Source organism: Carassius auratus, unplaced genomic scaffold (assembly GCF_003368295.1).
Source record: "Carassius auratus strain Wakin unplaced genomic scaffold, ASM336829v1 scaf_tig00217666, whole genome shotgun sequence".
Taxonomy (NCBI): Eukaryota; Metazoa; Chordata; class Actinopteri; order Cypriniformes; family Cyprinidae; genus Carassius; species Carassius auratus.
In genome coordinates this window covers 29,137-45,000 of record NW_020529171.1, presented here as the reverse complement: position 1 = coordinate 45,000, position 15,864 = coordinate 29,137, and the positions used below count along the sequence as shown (strand labels likewise).

Sequence of the window (15,864 nt, the reverse complement as noted above, 5' to 3'; positions counted from 1 at the left end):
GATGTTCATTGATTTGGTGATTTTAATTTCAGTTTCTATATTTGTTTATTTATTCATGCCTGGCGATATGTAAAAAGTTTAATAGTGAATATTGATTTAAATGTCATTATTTTATTTTATTTTTGTGGTTCATGTCTGGCTTTGTGCACAGAATGTTTCAGTGAACATTGATTTAAATTTCACACTTTTTCTCGAAAAGCTAACCGTTTGACTTCTGAGCTCTTTGAACATAGCACATAGGTTATAGAAACTAGATTTTGGTGTTTTTATGTCCTTTTTGGAGCTTGACAGCAGTGCTAACTTTCATTGTATAGACCATTCAAAGGACCGTTCTTCAAAATATCATCTTTTACGTACTGCACGTTTGGAATGACATGAGGGCGAGTCATTTGCCTTTTTTAATTGAACTATTCTTCATATGAAGAAAAAAGCCTGCCATTGGCTGTCCCTGCCAGTCTAAAGACAGTCCGATCCTCCTGAATGTCTCTCTTTACCCTCCTGCTCTCTCTGTTCGACTGTATGTGTCATTTGCTGTGCTCTTTTACACTATTTGTTTACTCCTTCTCTCTCTTTTGTCTTTCCAGTGCCCATTTTCTCTCTTTACCTTCAAAGCTTCACCTCACTGGAAACCAAACGCTTCCTTCCTGGTCTCTTTGTCTTTCTTTTCCGTCGTTTTTTTACTTTCTGTAGAACTAATGTCCAGTGTTTCTGGCCCTGTATGTGTTTTTGTTTAACTCTCCTTTCTTTCTCTGTTTCTCTCTGACCGACTGACTGCAGGGTTTCTTGTCTTTCCAGATGTCTCTCTCTCGCTCTCTCTCTCTCTCTCCTGCAGCTGTGCTGGTTTGGTTGACGTCTCTCTCATGGTTTTGTTTGATAATCTTCTGCCTTTCCATCACAGAAAAAGCGTCTCTCTTTCTCTCCTTTTACACTGTCTTATGTCTCCTTTCTCCCTCCAGCTGTTACTGTGTCTCTGTTTCGTCTTTATCTGTGTGCCACCTTCATCGCTTTTCTATGTTCATCCTGTAGTCGTCTTGTCTCTCTCTCTCAGTCTTTCTGTTTGTATGTGAACTGTGTCTGATCACTCAGTTTCATTCAGACGTCAGCATTTGTCCTGTTCACTTTCTCTGTCTCTGTGCTCTTTTGGCCCCTGCTCTGCTTTAGTTTGCTCCTGTTAACTAGTTCAGTAGTTTAGTCAAACATTAAAGGAATGTGTATGGGTTCAGGACAGGTTACGCTCCATTGGCAGCATTCGTGGAAAAATGTTGCTTACCACAAAAAAATGACTTTAACTTTACTGTCATGACCACAAGTTATCTACTTACAAAAGTTATTGGTAAAAAATCTCTAAAAACCCGCCGTTTTATTTTATTTAATTTATTTTTATTGTATTTTTTTCTGCTCTTTTTTTTAAAGCCAGAATATTTAAGAGTCCAAATATTTTTTTGCAGTAACACATTTATTTATGAGTGAGTGAGTTTTTTATTTTATTTATTTTTTTTAAGTGGCAAAATTAATCAAAATAATTTCTGTGGAAGTACACATTTTATTCTATTTAATTAAATTGTATTTTATGTTTAATAGTAATGAGTGAAAATTTATTTCAGTGGCATTAAACCCTTATTTTATTTATTTTTTGGTAATAGAGCAATTAGTCACAATTATTACTGTGGCGATACAAAATGATTTTATGTATTCCTTAAACTAAGTAAAACATTTTTGTTTAACAGTATACATTATTTATAATGGATTCATAAGTTAATTAAATAATTATTTTCTGTGGTAATAAACATTCAATCATAAATGCCTATCAACCATTTTAGCTTGTCCTGAACCCATAGTATTCCTTCATGTAGATTTTCCCGCCCAGGTTATCCGTCCCAATCCAACTTCGGACAGCAGCCCTTGGAAAACACAACGGACCACATCGTGACGTGATGAACTGACAGATTTTAATGTTTGCTGAGATATTAATAACCCTGAATATTTGTCAGTTAATTGTGTCTTTTGTATGTTTTGATTTTATTTATTTTATGGCTGTGCTACAGCATAAACTGAAGTTACCTTTTGTCTCACAGTGTTTTTATGTTTTGTAACAGCAAATGTGTAAAAGTTTGAACTACTGTATGTGATTTTTCTTTTCTATTACTCTGTCGTGGCTTTATTTCATTGTGTTCGAGCGATTGAAAGTTATACGCATTCTCATGCTTGTTTTTAAACTGTCTTCTTCATATTCTTGTCTGTTTCTAAACTTTTGTGACGAAGCCAGTCAGAATAACACGGGCTAACGCTTTTAAAGGTCATCGGGGTTTGAAGGTTTGGTTCTGTGGCAAAGAGAAAGAAACGCAGAGCAAGACACACAAGACTGGGATGTTTAGTGACCTCTGTTTGTCTCTGTTTGTCTCTAACCCTGCAGTAGGAACATGGGGAATAAGCCAGCTAACAGTCCTAAGGGTCAGCCGCCAGATGCCGACGGCCATTCCTCAGTGTCTGACCTTGCCAACTCGCTCACTGGAGACATGGTGATGGTAGGACAGTGTGTTTGCATGTAGCATCCTGGTCTCATAACGTCTGAATCACATTGCAGTTCTTTCAGCCCACTTAGACAGGAAGAAGTAGTCTGAACGACATGTAAAGTAGCCAGGGGAATATGTATTTTTATTATTATTATTAACTAATGGGAAGACACTGATAAATAGGTGCTTTTTTAGTGTTTAAATACCTGTTTCTCAAGGCAAGATACTACAGGATTTTATTTTATTTTTTATGCACTGGTCAGTTTTGTATGTAAGTCTGTTTATGTAACGATGAGCCAGAGACATTCGGATCCATATGCAGAAATTTTATTAAGAATGGTCAGAACAGGCAATAATCAGTAACGGTGTCAGGGCTAACCAGGATCAATAACAGAAACGAGCAGAAAATCAGAGTCGGTAAAACAATCCAAAGATCAGGTACGGCAGGAACTAACACAAGGAAAAATGCTCGGAAATGTCAGACAGGCTAAACAAGACTTTGCAATGTGGCTGTGTGGAGGAGAGTGTAAATGAGGTGCAGGTGTGGCAAGGAGATTAGCTGATGAATGAGGTGCAGGTGTGGCAAGGAGATTAGCTGATGAATGAGGTGCAGGTGTGGCAAGGAGATTAGCTGATGAATGAGGTGCAGGTGTGGCAAGGAGTTTAGCTGATGAATGAGGTGCAGGTGTGGCTAGGAAATTAGCTGATGAATGAGGTGCAGGTGTGGCAAGGTGATTGTGATGCAGAGGCTCATGGAAGATGTAGTTTGGGTGTGGTGCAACAGAAGAGAGGTGCTAGTGTCCGAGTGATATGGTGACATCTGGTGGTTGATGGGTGGATTGGTCCTGAGTGGAGTGCCCTCTACTGAAGTTCATGGGCACTCCAGCTAATGATCGTGACATATTACACCACAGAAAATAAAGAAAAGAAAAAAGGGGGAAAAGGAAAGTTGTGAATTTATATCTTGCAGTTTTGAGAATAAAAGTAAGAATTGTGATTTAAAAATTTCAAAAGTACCTTTTTAAGTTTTTAATCTGTGGTGGAAACAAATAAACAATAAATCAAATAGATACATCTGATGCAAACTCTCAATTGTGGGAAAAACGTCAGTATTCTGAATTTAAATCTCATCATTCTTTCTTTTTTTCAAAATTCTGAGTTTAGATTCTGATGTTTATAAACTTGCAATTGCAAGAAAAAAATGAATAATTGTGAGTTGTTGTTTTTTTTCCTTAAGTGGTAAAAAAACTTAATTTTGAAATGTAAATTCAGAATTCTAAGAAAAAAAGTATTAATTTTGAGTTGTTTTTTTTTTGTTTTTTTTAGAATTGATCTTAATTAACAATTAATTCCTAAAATCATTAGATTACTGTTTTCATTTTGTCTGTTGACAGTATTTTCTGATTGATTGAATGCTAAAAATACATAAGCAGATCCCTGCTGTAAAAACCTCTAACTCTAATATATGAACAAAATGAAAGATGAATTTTTTATCTTGGTGTATCCAGTGTTCAGATTTCTGTTCTGGAAATGTTTGCAAATTAGTGCATATTTAATAAGATAATGCATTCATTAACATATTTAAAACTAACATGTCAGAAAACTTGTAATACAAAAGATCAAAGTATAGTGATATCTGTTAGCTAATTTTTTCCTTTAGTCACCTGTGGTGTCTTGCCCTAGATATCTTAAGAGTGTCTGTGTGTGTTTGTGTTTCTCGATTAATAATTAGAGCAGGCATCTTCAGTTCTTCACATTCATCTTTCTCTTTCTCACACTCTCTTTAGTTGTCTCCGGGGTCGGAAGACGATGATCACGAAGGTCCAGTGAGCGAGAAACTGGGCAGGATTCAGTTCAGCTTGGGCTACAGCTTCCAAGACACGACTCTGACGGTGAAGATACTCAAAGGTCAAGACCTGCCCGCTAAAGACTTCTCTGGGACGTCCGACCCCTTCGTCAAGATCTACCTACTTCCCGACAGAAAGCACAAACTAGAGACCAAAATCAAGAGGAAAAATCTCAACCCTCACTGGAACGAAACCTTTCTGTTTGAAGGTCAGTTTTTCACGCTTAATTGTCAGGAAAACAATGTTGCAATACATAAATGTTCTGGTTTTATTATGCTAAACATTTTCTTTTGAATTTGGGATGAAGTATGTCTTGTGGATGAATCTAATCTCTCACGTCTTCAGGATTCCCGTACGAGAAGGTACGGGAGAGAACGCTGTATCTCCAGGTGCTGGATTACGATCGATTCAGTCGTAACGATCCGATCGGAGAAGTCTCGATTCCTCTGAATAAAGTGGAGCTCGGACAGCTGAAGACGTTCTGGAAGGATCTCAAACCCTGCAGTGACGGCAGCGTGAGTCACATTTGTTTCACACAAGGAAAGCAAAACCTAGGACTAGTGCACTATATTACTTTATAATAGCTTGGTGCGAAATTGATTTCAAATTCGTGTCTGTTTGCATGTGTGTCGTAGGGAAGTCGTGGAGATCTTCTGTTGTCTCTCTGTTATAACCCCACTGCCAACACCATCACTGTTAACATCATAAAAGCTCGCAACCTCAAAGCCATGGACATCGGGGGCACCTCAGGTACACGAATAATAACAAACACATGTCGTAATCAATGAACACATGTTTCATTTGCATAACTCACAGGCTCTCGTTCTCTGATTGGCTGTAGACCCCTATGTAAAAGTATGGCTAATGCACAAAGACAAGCGAGTGGAGAAGAAGAAGACAGTGACCATCAAACGCTGCCTGAACCCCGTTTTTAACGAATCCTTCCCTTTTGATGTGCCCGCACATGTTCTCCGAGAGACGACCATCATCATCACCGTCATGGATAAGGATCGTCTGAGCCGCAACGATGTCATTGGAAAGGTATATGAATAATATTAAAAGTAGTGCTGTAAAATGATTAATCGCGATTAATTGCATCCGCAACATTTTTTCTTGTTTACATAATATACAGTATTGTTCAAAATAATAGCAGTACAATGTGACTAACCAGAATAATCAAGGTTTTTAGTATATTTTTTATTGCTACGTGGCAAACAAGTTACCAGTAGGTTCAGTAGATTGTCAGAAAACAAACAAGACCCAGCATTCATGATATGCACGCTCTTAAGGCTGTGCAATTGGGCAATTAGTTGAAAGGGGTGTGTTCAAAAAAATAGCAGTGTCTACCTTTGACTGTACAAACTCAAAACTATTTTTGTACAAACATTTTTTTTTTCTGGGATTTAGCAATCCTGTGAATCACTAAACTAATATTTAGTTGTATGACCACAGTTTTTTAAAACTGCTTGACATCTGTGTGGCATGGAGTCAACCAACTTGTGGCACCTCTTCAGCTGTTATTCCACTCCATGATTCTTTAACAACATTCCACAATTCATTCACATTTCTTGGTTTTGCTTCAGAAACAGCATTTTTGATATCACCCCACACGTTCTCAATTGGATTAAGGTCTGGAGATTGGGCTGGCCACTCCATAACATTAATTTTGTTGGTTTGGAACCAAGACTTTGCCCGTTTACTAGTGTGTTTTGGGTCATTGTCTTGTTGAAACAACCATTTCAAGGGCATGTCCTCTTCAGCATAGGGCAACATGACCTCTTCAAGTATTTTAACATATGTAAACTGATCCATGATCCCTGGTATGTGATAAATAGGCCCAACACCATAGTAGGAGAAACATGCCCATATCATGATGCTTGCACCTCCATGCTTCACTGTCTTCACTGTGTACTGTGGCTTGAATTCAGAGTTTGGGGGTCGTCTCACAAACTGCCTGTGGCCCTTGGACCCAAAAAGAACAATTTTACTCTCATCAGTCCACAAAATGTTCCTCCATTTCTCTTTAGGCCAGTTGATGTGTTCTTTGGCAAATTGTAACCTCTTCTGCACATGCCTTTTTTTTAACAGAGGGACTTTGCGGGGGATTCTTGAAAATAGATTAGCTTCACACAGACGTCTTCTAACTGTCACAGTACTTACAGGTAACTCCAGACTGTCTTTGATCATCCTGGAGGTGATCATTGGCTGAGCCTTTGCCATTCTGGTTATTCTTCTATCCATTTTGATGGTTGTCTTCCGTTTTCTTCCACGTCTCTCTGGTTTTGCTCTCCATTTTAAGGCATTGGAGATCATTTTAGCTGAACAGCCTATCATTTTTTGCACCTCTTTATAGGTTTTCCCCTCTCTAATCAACTTTTTAATCAAAGTACGCTGTTCTTCTGAACAATGTCTTGAACGACCCATTTTCCTCAGCTTTCAAATGCATGTTCAACAAGTGTTGGCTTCATCCTTAAATAGGGGCCTTCTTCTTCTTCTTCTTCTTGGTTTTTAACGGCGGCTGGCAACCAGCGTAATTAGGTGCATTACCGCCACCTTCTGCTCCGGAGTGTGGAACAGAGCGTTATATTCTACTCATTAATCCTGTCCTTTTAAGAAATTCAAAGAAAGCTTTGCTATTTATTTTACTTGCCCATTTTATTAAAGATTTAAAATGTACCACCTGAATTCCATTCTTCTTGATTTCAACTATCATACTACTTCTTTCTTCCTCATATTTCTTACATTCAAGAATTGCATGAGTTACTGTTTCTTCTACTTTGCATTCTTCACATAGTCCATTTGGATGCTTCCCTAATATTCTGAGTGTACTATTGAGATTGGAATGTCCCAGCAATATTCTATTATATACAACCTCTTCTTTCCTTGTTTTACCAATATGTCTTATTTTTTTACTTACTTTGTTAATTAAATTGTAGAGAAATCTACCCTTTTCGTTGTTGTCCCACTTTATTTGCCATTCTGCAATAACCTTTTTCCAGATTAAAACCTTAATTTCAGACTTGCTTAGAGGAACTTGTAATTCTATTTCTTCTCTCTGCAAGGCTTGTTTTGCTAACTTATCTACGTCCTCATTTCCCTTTATACCTATGTGTGATGGAACCCAAATAAAACTAATTAAAATATCATTCTGAACCAATCTAGAATATATCTGTAAAATACTAAAAAGAATATCTTGATGACTGGATTTAAAAGACCTTAGACTCTTTAAAACTGAGAGTGAATCAGAACAAATTAAAACCTTTTCAGGTTTATAATCTTCTACCCACTGCAAGGACAAAAGTATTGCTATCATTTCAACAGTATATACTGCCAAATGATTGGATGTTCGCTTTAAACAACTCATTGCCCATTCTGGAACTAAAAAGGCAGCTCCAGTTGTCTCACGCTCTGGATCTTTTGAGCCATCTGTAAATATTTGCAGGTATTGAGGATATTGTGTTCTAAAGTGTACAGAGAATGCTGAAGACATGTCTACTTCTCTTTCTGCTTTTTTAATTTCCAACAGATGTAAATCTATATGGGGAGTTGTATAACTCCATGGTTCATTTTCAGGAATCACCACTGTTGGGCTCATCTTAAACCGATTTACCTCCATTTCTTCTACATACACTTTACTACTCCATCCAAAACTTTTTCTACACAATTTATTTTGTTCCCAACAATTCATTAAAACCATTTTTGTAGGATGATCTTCTTTATGACCTTTGAGGTTAGCCCAGTAATTGAGCATTAATTGTTTCCTTCTCATTTCCAGAGGAATCTCTCCTACCAGGACTTGTAAAGAAGGAACGGGTGTTGTTTTTACCGCTCCACAACACTGTCTCATAGCTTGTGCTTGTATTTTATCCAATTTTTCCAACAGGGTTTTTGAAGCTGAACAATATACCACACTGCCATAATCAAACACAGATCTGATCATTGCCACATAAATAGTTTTTATTGATGAAAAACTTGCCCCCCATGCCACTCCACTTACACATCTCATGATGTTTAATACCTTCTGACATTTTTCAATAACTTTGTTTATATGCTCCACCCATGTAAGTTTTGTATCAAAATAAATACCTAAAAATTTAAAAACATTAACTCTCTCTAAGGACCTCCCGTACATCTTCAAATTTATCTCTGGTATAATTCTTTTCCTAGAGAAAATTATAGTCTTAGTCTTTTCTACTGAAAATTTAAATCCCCAATCATATGCCCATTCTTCTACCTTTCTAATTACTTCTTGCATCCTTCCATTAATATACAAAATATTTCTTCCCCTTTTCCATAGAGCTCCATCATCAGCAAAAAGAGATCGACCTACATCTAGCTGTACTTGATTAAAAACATCATTAATCATTATGGAAAAAATTAATGGACTTATAACACTCCCTTGTGGAGTTCCATTTTCTATCTCACATCTGTTTGAAAATTCATTGCCAATTCTTACCTGTATACTTCTGTGCGCCATAAAATCTTTAATCCAACTGTAAATTCTTCCACCTATATTCATCATTTTCAATTTTATCAAAAGTCCCTCCCTCCACGTCATATCATATGCTTTCTCAACATCGAAAAATACTGCAATTATTGATTCCTTATTTACCTGAGCTTTTCTAATTTCATTTTCCAAACATACAACAGGGTCCATTGTTCCTCTTCCTTTTCTAAAACCACTTTGATACTTAGTTAATATTCCTCTCTTTTCCAATAAATATGTCAAACGGTCTGTAACCATCCTTTCCATTAATTTACATATATTCGAAGTAAGAGCTATTGGCCTATAATTAGCTGGTTTAGAAGGATCTTTGCCATGCTTTCTTATTGGAATTATTATAGCTTCTTTCCAAGCATTTGGTAACCTTCCTTCCTCCCATACTCTATTATACAAGTCTAAAATTTTTTTCATTGCTCCATCTTTAAGATGTTTCAACATTATATTTGTGATCTGGTCTTTTCCTGGAGACGACCGTGTATTATTTAAATTACTAATGGCTCTTTTCAGTTCATCTAGGGTAAACAGGAGGTTAACTGACTGAACTTCTGTTGCCCCATTTCTTTCTAGTTCTTCTAGATGTTGTCTCTTTTTTATTTCCCTCCTCCTCCTTCCTTCCTCACTCAGATTCCCTGACCCATGGATCTGTACAAATGTTTTTACCAACATTTCTGCTTTGTCTTTGTCTGTTACTGCAATTTCCCTTTCTGCTTCTAATACTGGATATCCACATTCTCTTTTATTGCCTCCCATTCTTTTTATCATACTCCACACGTCACCCACTGGCGTAGTTCTCCCAATCTCACTACAAAAGCTTTGCCAGCTATTTCTTTTAGCTTGCCTTATAGTTCTTCTTACCACTGCTTGAGCTTTCTTGTATAATATTAAATGATTATAATTATGCATTCTCTTAAGAAGTTTAAAAGCCTTATTTCTAGCTCTAACGGCTTTACCACACTCATCTGTCCACCATGGAACCGCTTTCCTTGTCATTTTTCCTTTACTTTTTGGGATTGTTTCCGACGCTGCTTCAAGCAGTATGGTACAAATGTTATTATTTAAGTTGTTAATTTCTTGCTTTGATTCAATTACTTCTAATCTTTCCTCACAAATTTCTTCAAATTTAGCCCAGTTTGCTTTTTCAAATACCCATCTTCCTCTTCCTTGCGCTGATGTTCTCTCCATCTCTATATCCAAAGTTGTAAATATTGGATAATGATCACTCCCAATGCTAGATTCCTCCCAAACCTCCCAATTACACTTACTAGCTAAATTATTAGAAACCAATGTCAAATCCAACACAGCCTCCATCCCCGTACGAGGATCTATCCTTGTACCCCTGCCATCATTTAAACAAACCAGCTCTCTTTCCTCTATTAATTCCTCCACCACTTGTCCATTAGCGTTTATAATTTTCCCTCCCCATAATGTATTGTGTGCATTTAAATCCCCACACCATATTATTCTACCACTATCTTGTCCATGCACTTCCTTCAATTTATCTAAAACCAGATTTTTACATGGATTATAATAGTTTATAATAACTATTTCCTGTCCTATCCCCATACCCCCACAGAAATATATTCTTGGTCTCTCCCTTTTCCCAGCACCCTATGTTGTATTCCTTGTTTAATAAATGTTGCACACCCTCCACCATTCCCTTCTTCCCTATCTTGACGTACTACATTATATCCCTGTAAAACATATTCCAAACGGCATTTCAACCAAGTTTCCTGAACACAAATTACATCCGGTTTTATATACAATTCCTCAATAAACTGCTTGAACTCCTGACCATTTGCTATCAAGGATCTAGCATTCCACTGACAAACCCTCATAGATATGTATTACCCATTTGTATCCTGACTTGACCTTATCTGAAGTTCATTCCCTAACTTCTTCCCAGGTCAAGCCCACCAATCCAAGATGACGTATTGCAGCTATTACAACTACCTGTATTTTTTGAGTTTTTGATTCAATCCCTGCTGTACCATTAATAACTCCAGCAATAAATGTCACCAATTTTTCTTTTCAATAATCATATAATCTTCTGAAACATCTTTATTTCTTCTAACTGCATCCCCTGGCTGATCACTTTGCTTTGTATTTTGGTCTCTAACCAGTTTTGCTGCCTCAGCATAAGTTATCTTCTTCTCCACTCTCCTTTTCTGAATCACCATCTCCCTCTTTAACACTTCACATCCTCTAAAGGCAGCACTGTGACCCTCACCACAATTACAACACTTTGGTTTTACTCCCTCCTCACACTTGCCATATTCATGATTTCCTCCACATCGTGCACATCTACACTTTTCTCTACATCTTGTAGCAACATGTCCAAATCTTTGGCAATTAAAACATCTCACTGGCCCCGGTATAAACTCTCTTACTATATAACTCATTACCCCCAACATAACTCTTTTTGGAATTCCCTCCCCTTGGAATTCTATCACTACTGTTTCAGTGTCTTTCCTAACCCCTTCAACAACTGACTTTAGCCTATGCGCATTCACTACTTTTCCTCCCTTTACATTACCTTTAAATTCTTCCATACTTATGTTAAGAGGAACACCGAAAATAATCCCTTTTTGACCACTAGCTTTACTTATAGTTCCAACTTTGTTTGTGCTGACAACTTTAATCCCTCCTACTTCTTTTACTTTGAGAGCTTTGTTTGCCTGTTCTTCATTATTACATCCAACTAGCAAATTTCCATCAGAAAGTACTTTAGCAAACTCAACATTTCCGATGTCCCTATTTATGATCTTTGTCAGTTTTAGCGGATTAATTTTGCTTACCCCTAACTGTTCCCCAAATCTCACAATGCACTTAATGCTATCCCTACTCCTTTCGTCAGATTCTTCAACATCACTCCTTTTCTTCCGTTTTTCTCCTCTACTATTTCTAACTTCACTCCACCGGTTCCCTAAATATCCACCATTTTCCTCTTCGCTTCCTACATCCATACTTCCTTCACTATCCCCCCACTCAAACCTCTCTGTTCCATTCGCGGAGCAGTTGTGCCTCGCCGCCGATCCTTTCCGTCCACCTGCTGAGGTTTCCGCCATGTTCGCCGCGCATCCGAAAACCACCTGGGCTGATCTCGAAAAACTCTCTTAAATAGGGGCCACCTGATTCACACCTGTTTCTTCACAAAATTGATGACCTCATTGATTGAATGCCACACTGCTATTTTTTGAACACACCCCTTTCAACTAATTCAACTAATTGCCCAATTGCACAGCCTTAAGAGCGTGCATATCATGAATGCTGGGTCTTGTTTGTTTTCTGACAATCTACTAAACCTACTGGTAACTTGTTTGCCACGTAGCAATAAAAAATATACTAAAAACCTTGATTATTCTGGTTAGTCACATTGTACTGCTATTATTTTGAACAATACTGTATGTATTTATGTTGTTTATATTTATTATGTCTATAAAAAATACACACACATGCATGTATATATTTCAGAAACTTATGTTTGTTTTTATATTAAATACATTTATTTATAATATACATTTTATGAATATAAACATAAACATGTAAATACATGTAAATATTTTCCAAATTTATATTGTATGTGTGTACTTATACTGTATATACAAAATAAATATGCAAACAAAAATGTATATTTTGGATGCGATTAATCGTAATTAATCGTTTGACAGCACTAATTAAAATACATATTTATTATCAAATTATTTTTAGATATTATAACATGTACTGTATACAATCAATATAATTGAATATATTATTGTCAAAATTATATTTATTTTTACAATCTGAACAGCATTTGTTTTGGTCAAAAATACTCAAAAAAATAATTAATTAATAACATTATGTAATACTAAATTATATAACTTCTTTAGAAACATAGTCAAAAATGGCAGCATTTAACTACATTCTTTGAAACAAAAAGATGACGTAAAATGCAGTGCGTTAATCAATTAATTGATAAATTGGTTCATTTAAAAATGAATCAGAGATCCCAGTGCCTTTTGGAACAGACTATTGAAGATCTTTATAATTAGCTTGAGGTGCTACGACTATAATATATTTATTTGAGTAAATAAATCATATATATTGTATATTAAATAATAAATACATATAATTCAATAATTAAAATAATACTTTTATGTAATAATAATACTAAAATATATTAATAAATAATATTTATATCATTGATTAAATATATTGGTTAGATTGTTTATATTCTTTGGTGACAATAGGGTTGGGAATAAGTTCGGTTTTAATTACTAGAACTAAATTATTTTCTTAAAATTTGATTTTATTAGCAATTTTTGAATATCAGCATTTGTTCACTGTTACATAACATTGCACTAAAGTCCTTCAACCATGTTTTCACTCCACAATTCAGAGGTCAAAAGACGCACGACAACACAAAACAGGGTTTTTCAAAAGTACTAAAAGAATCGTTAATGGAATTGTTTGGGAACCGGAATCATTTGGTGGAATTGGAAACGAATTGGAAACCCTTTCTAGTTTAGAAAAGAGCAGGAACCCTGCTGTGTCCTCCAATCTGGTTTACCATCATCTCCTCTCTTTCGTTCTCTCTCTTAGATCTACTTGTCATGGAAGAGCGGTCCTGCTGAGGTCAAACACTGGAAGGACATGTTGAGCCGGCCGCGCACAAACGTGGCGCAGTGGCACGCCCTCAAAGCTTGATTCGCCCTCTCCATTTCCAATTTCTGCCCCCCGAACCCCATTTGACATTTGACCCCGAAACCCCGTCCTTATGCACAAGACAAACTTGCTGCCAGGCGGCACAACACGGGTACTTTTAGCCATCCACTCAAGTAACCTTTAACCTTTGAGCGTCTCTCTCCTCCACTTTGGGCTTTACTCTGGTAACGTAGTACAAAACCTGCTTGTTCACTAATCACGCCAACGGTTCTTTTGCGCACTAGCATCCGCTCTGGACTCTGGGATAGTCGAGGAATCCAACAAAGCCATTTAAAGATGCTCTGAAAGCGTTCGAGCTGCAACTACACGTTACCAGGATGTTGTTTCCTTCCTGTTTAGATTTGTCTCTAGTGTTCCTCAGGCTGGAGAGGTCCGACATCTTTGGGATGTGTGAAGGCTTCACCTCGGCCCAAACCCTCGTCTCATTCCACCAACCCTGCGTCTAGACCCAGAGGCTCATGGGAGCTCATTTGGCAGCCTTTAAATTGGCCACTGCTGAAACAGATCGAGTCGCAGGAACTCTGGGAGATGTATTTTTCCAGGTCTCAGACGTCCCATGTGAGTCCAACAGCCCCGGAGGGCCGCGGTAATTAAAGCCATGAGGGGAAACGAGACGCCCTCTTTCCATTAGCAGCCTCTCGTTTCTTTCAGTCTCCATTTATAGTTGTTTTTCTCAAAATCCCTGACCTCTCCAAGCCTTTTTCCATATCTATCCCACTTGACCTGATTTTTCTGTACCTTCGTTCCTTCTCTCTTTCCGATTGGTTCAGCTGAAACCTGTAGACATTGAAAACCTTACGCCATCTGGAGATTTACAGACAGCAAATGGACTTCATCCTCGTCCTTTTTGCTTTTTTCTCTCTGTGGTTTCTCTTTATTGCTGGCACAATAGTAGTGAAGTCCCTGTTTTTCTCGGGATCCCTTGTCGTCCGTGTGCTGTGAGTGATGTGTCGTAGACCCAACCGAAATATCGTTAAAAAACATTAAACACCAGGGCGGAAAATAAAACTACTTTCTCAAAGAAGCGTTCCAGGTTTTCTGGGACTTTTGGATGGAATCCTGATGGAAGGGGAAAAAAACACTTGATGTCATCTTTTTTCATCAACTGACCTTTAAAGAAACCAATCAGAATTGTTCTTTCCAGATTTGCTGTGAAATATAGAAGAAAAGTTGATTTAGCGTCGCGTGCGCCGGATAGTTCTCGCCACACTTTGCTCTAGTGACATGTTTCTTTGTGCATGTGTGTGTGTGTGTGTGTGTGTGTGTGCTGATAGGGGCTCATCCTTTACAGAAACCCTCCAGTTAATGGGAAAAACCTGTCTTTACCCGCGTAGGTGTGCGTATGAGACTGTTTCAGGAGGTAGATGGGGATGAATCTCACCTAAACATGACCTGGTCACATTTTACCCCCAAAATCAAAAGAAAAGAATACTAAATGATAATTTGAATAAAGAAAATGGAGACTGATTTTAAGCACAATTTTAAAAAATTCATGAAAAACACATTTACCCCACAAATGCTCATTACCATAAATAACTAATAATTTATATAAAATTTAAACAAGTATCAAATAAAGCTGTACCTTGCTACCATGATGTATATATATTTGACAATTAATTTACAATTTATATATATATATATATATATATATATATATATATATATATATATATATGCAAACACAACTGTAATTAAAATGACAATAATTATAACATATTTTTTTCAAAAATAAAATAATTGGTATCACACATTCTTACCCAAATTATCATTAAATGATTTAATTTCTTCTGTATTTCTTGCTATTCTAAATGGTGATTCTGATTACTCTAATATATATTTTTTCTGCCTAGATTATAGTTGTGCAGTAAATATAACTGCACACCATGTCTGAATATTTTACAATTTAAATATCTAATGGCAATGGGGTAAATGTGTTTAAAGGGGTCATATGATGCATTTTCAGTTTGTCCTTTCTCTTTGGAGTGATACAAGCTCTTGGTGCATAAAGAAGATCTGAAAAGTTGCAAAGACTAAAGTCTCAAATCCAAAGAGATATTATTTACAAAAGTTTAGAGTCCCAGTAAAACGGTTTGATTAAACACGCCCTCCCATGTCTGCATCACTATGTGGAAATATTAGCGTGGTGCCGCCCAAAGAAGGTGTGTTTTCGTTAACACAGTTAGTGTTGAAGCAGTCATGTCAGGGAGATGTGTGTGTGTCTAGGAGAAAGAAAAAGCACTTTAATTGTCCTTCCGAACGTAGATGCATTTAGGAATATCTAAGATTACAACAGAAC

General features: G+C 36.9%; 1 protein-coding gene across 3 annotated transcripts in view; it reads left to right on the top strand.

The window, feature by feature from the left end:
• Positions 1–15,150, top strand: part of LOC113101951 (synaptotagmin-7-like) — a 110,344-nt gene extending 95,194 nt beyond the window's left edge. For all 3 annotated transcript variants that reach the window (XM_026265709.1, XM_026265707.1, XM_026265708.1), the window contains 6 exons: positions 2,414–2,525; positions 4,301–4,568; positions 4,706–4,875; positions 4,996–5,110; positions 5,202–5,401; positions 13,446–15,150. In XM_026265709.1, coding sequence (XP_026121494.1) covers positions 2,414–2,525; positions 4,301–4,568; positions 4,706–4,875; positions 4,996–5,110; positions 5,202–5,401; positions 13,446–13,550 — 970 coding nt within the window. In that variant the 3' untranslated portion in view covers positions 13,551–15,150. The remainder of the gene's footprint in view (positions 1–2,413; positions 2,526–4,300; positions 4,569–4,705; positions 4,876–4,995; positions 5,111–5,201; positions 5,402–13,445) is intronic.
• Positions 15,151–15,864: the final 714 nt, after the last annotated feature.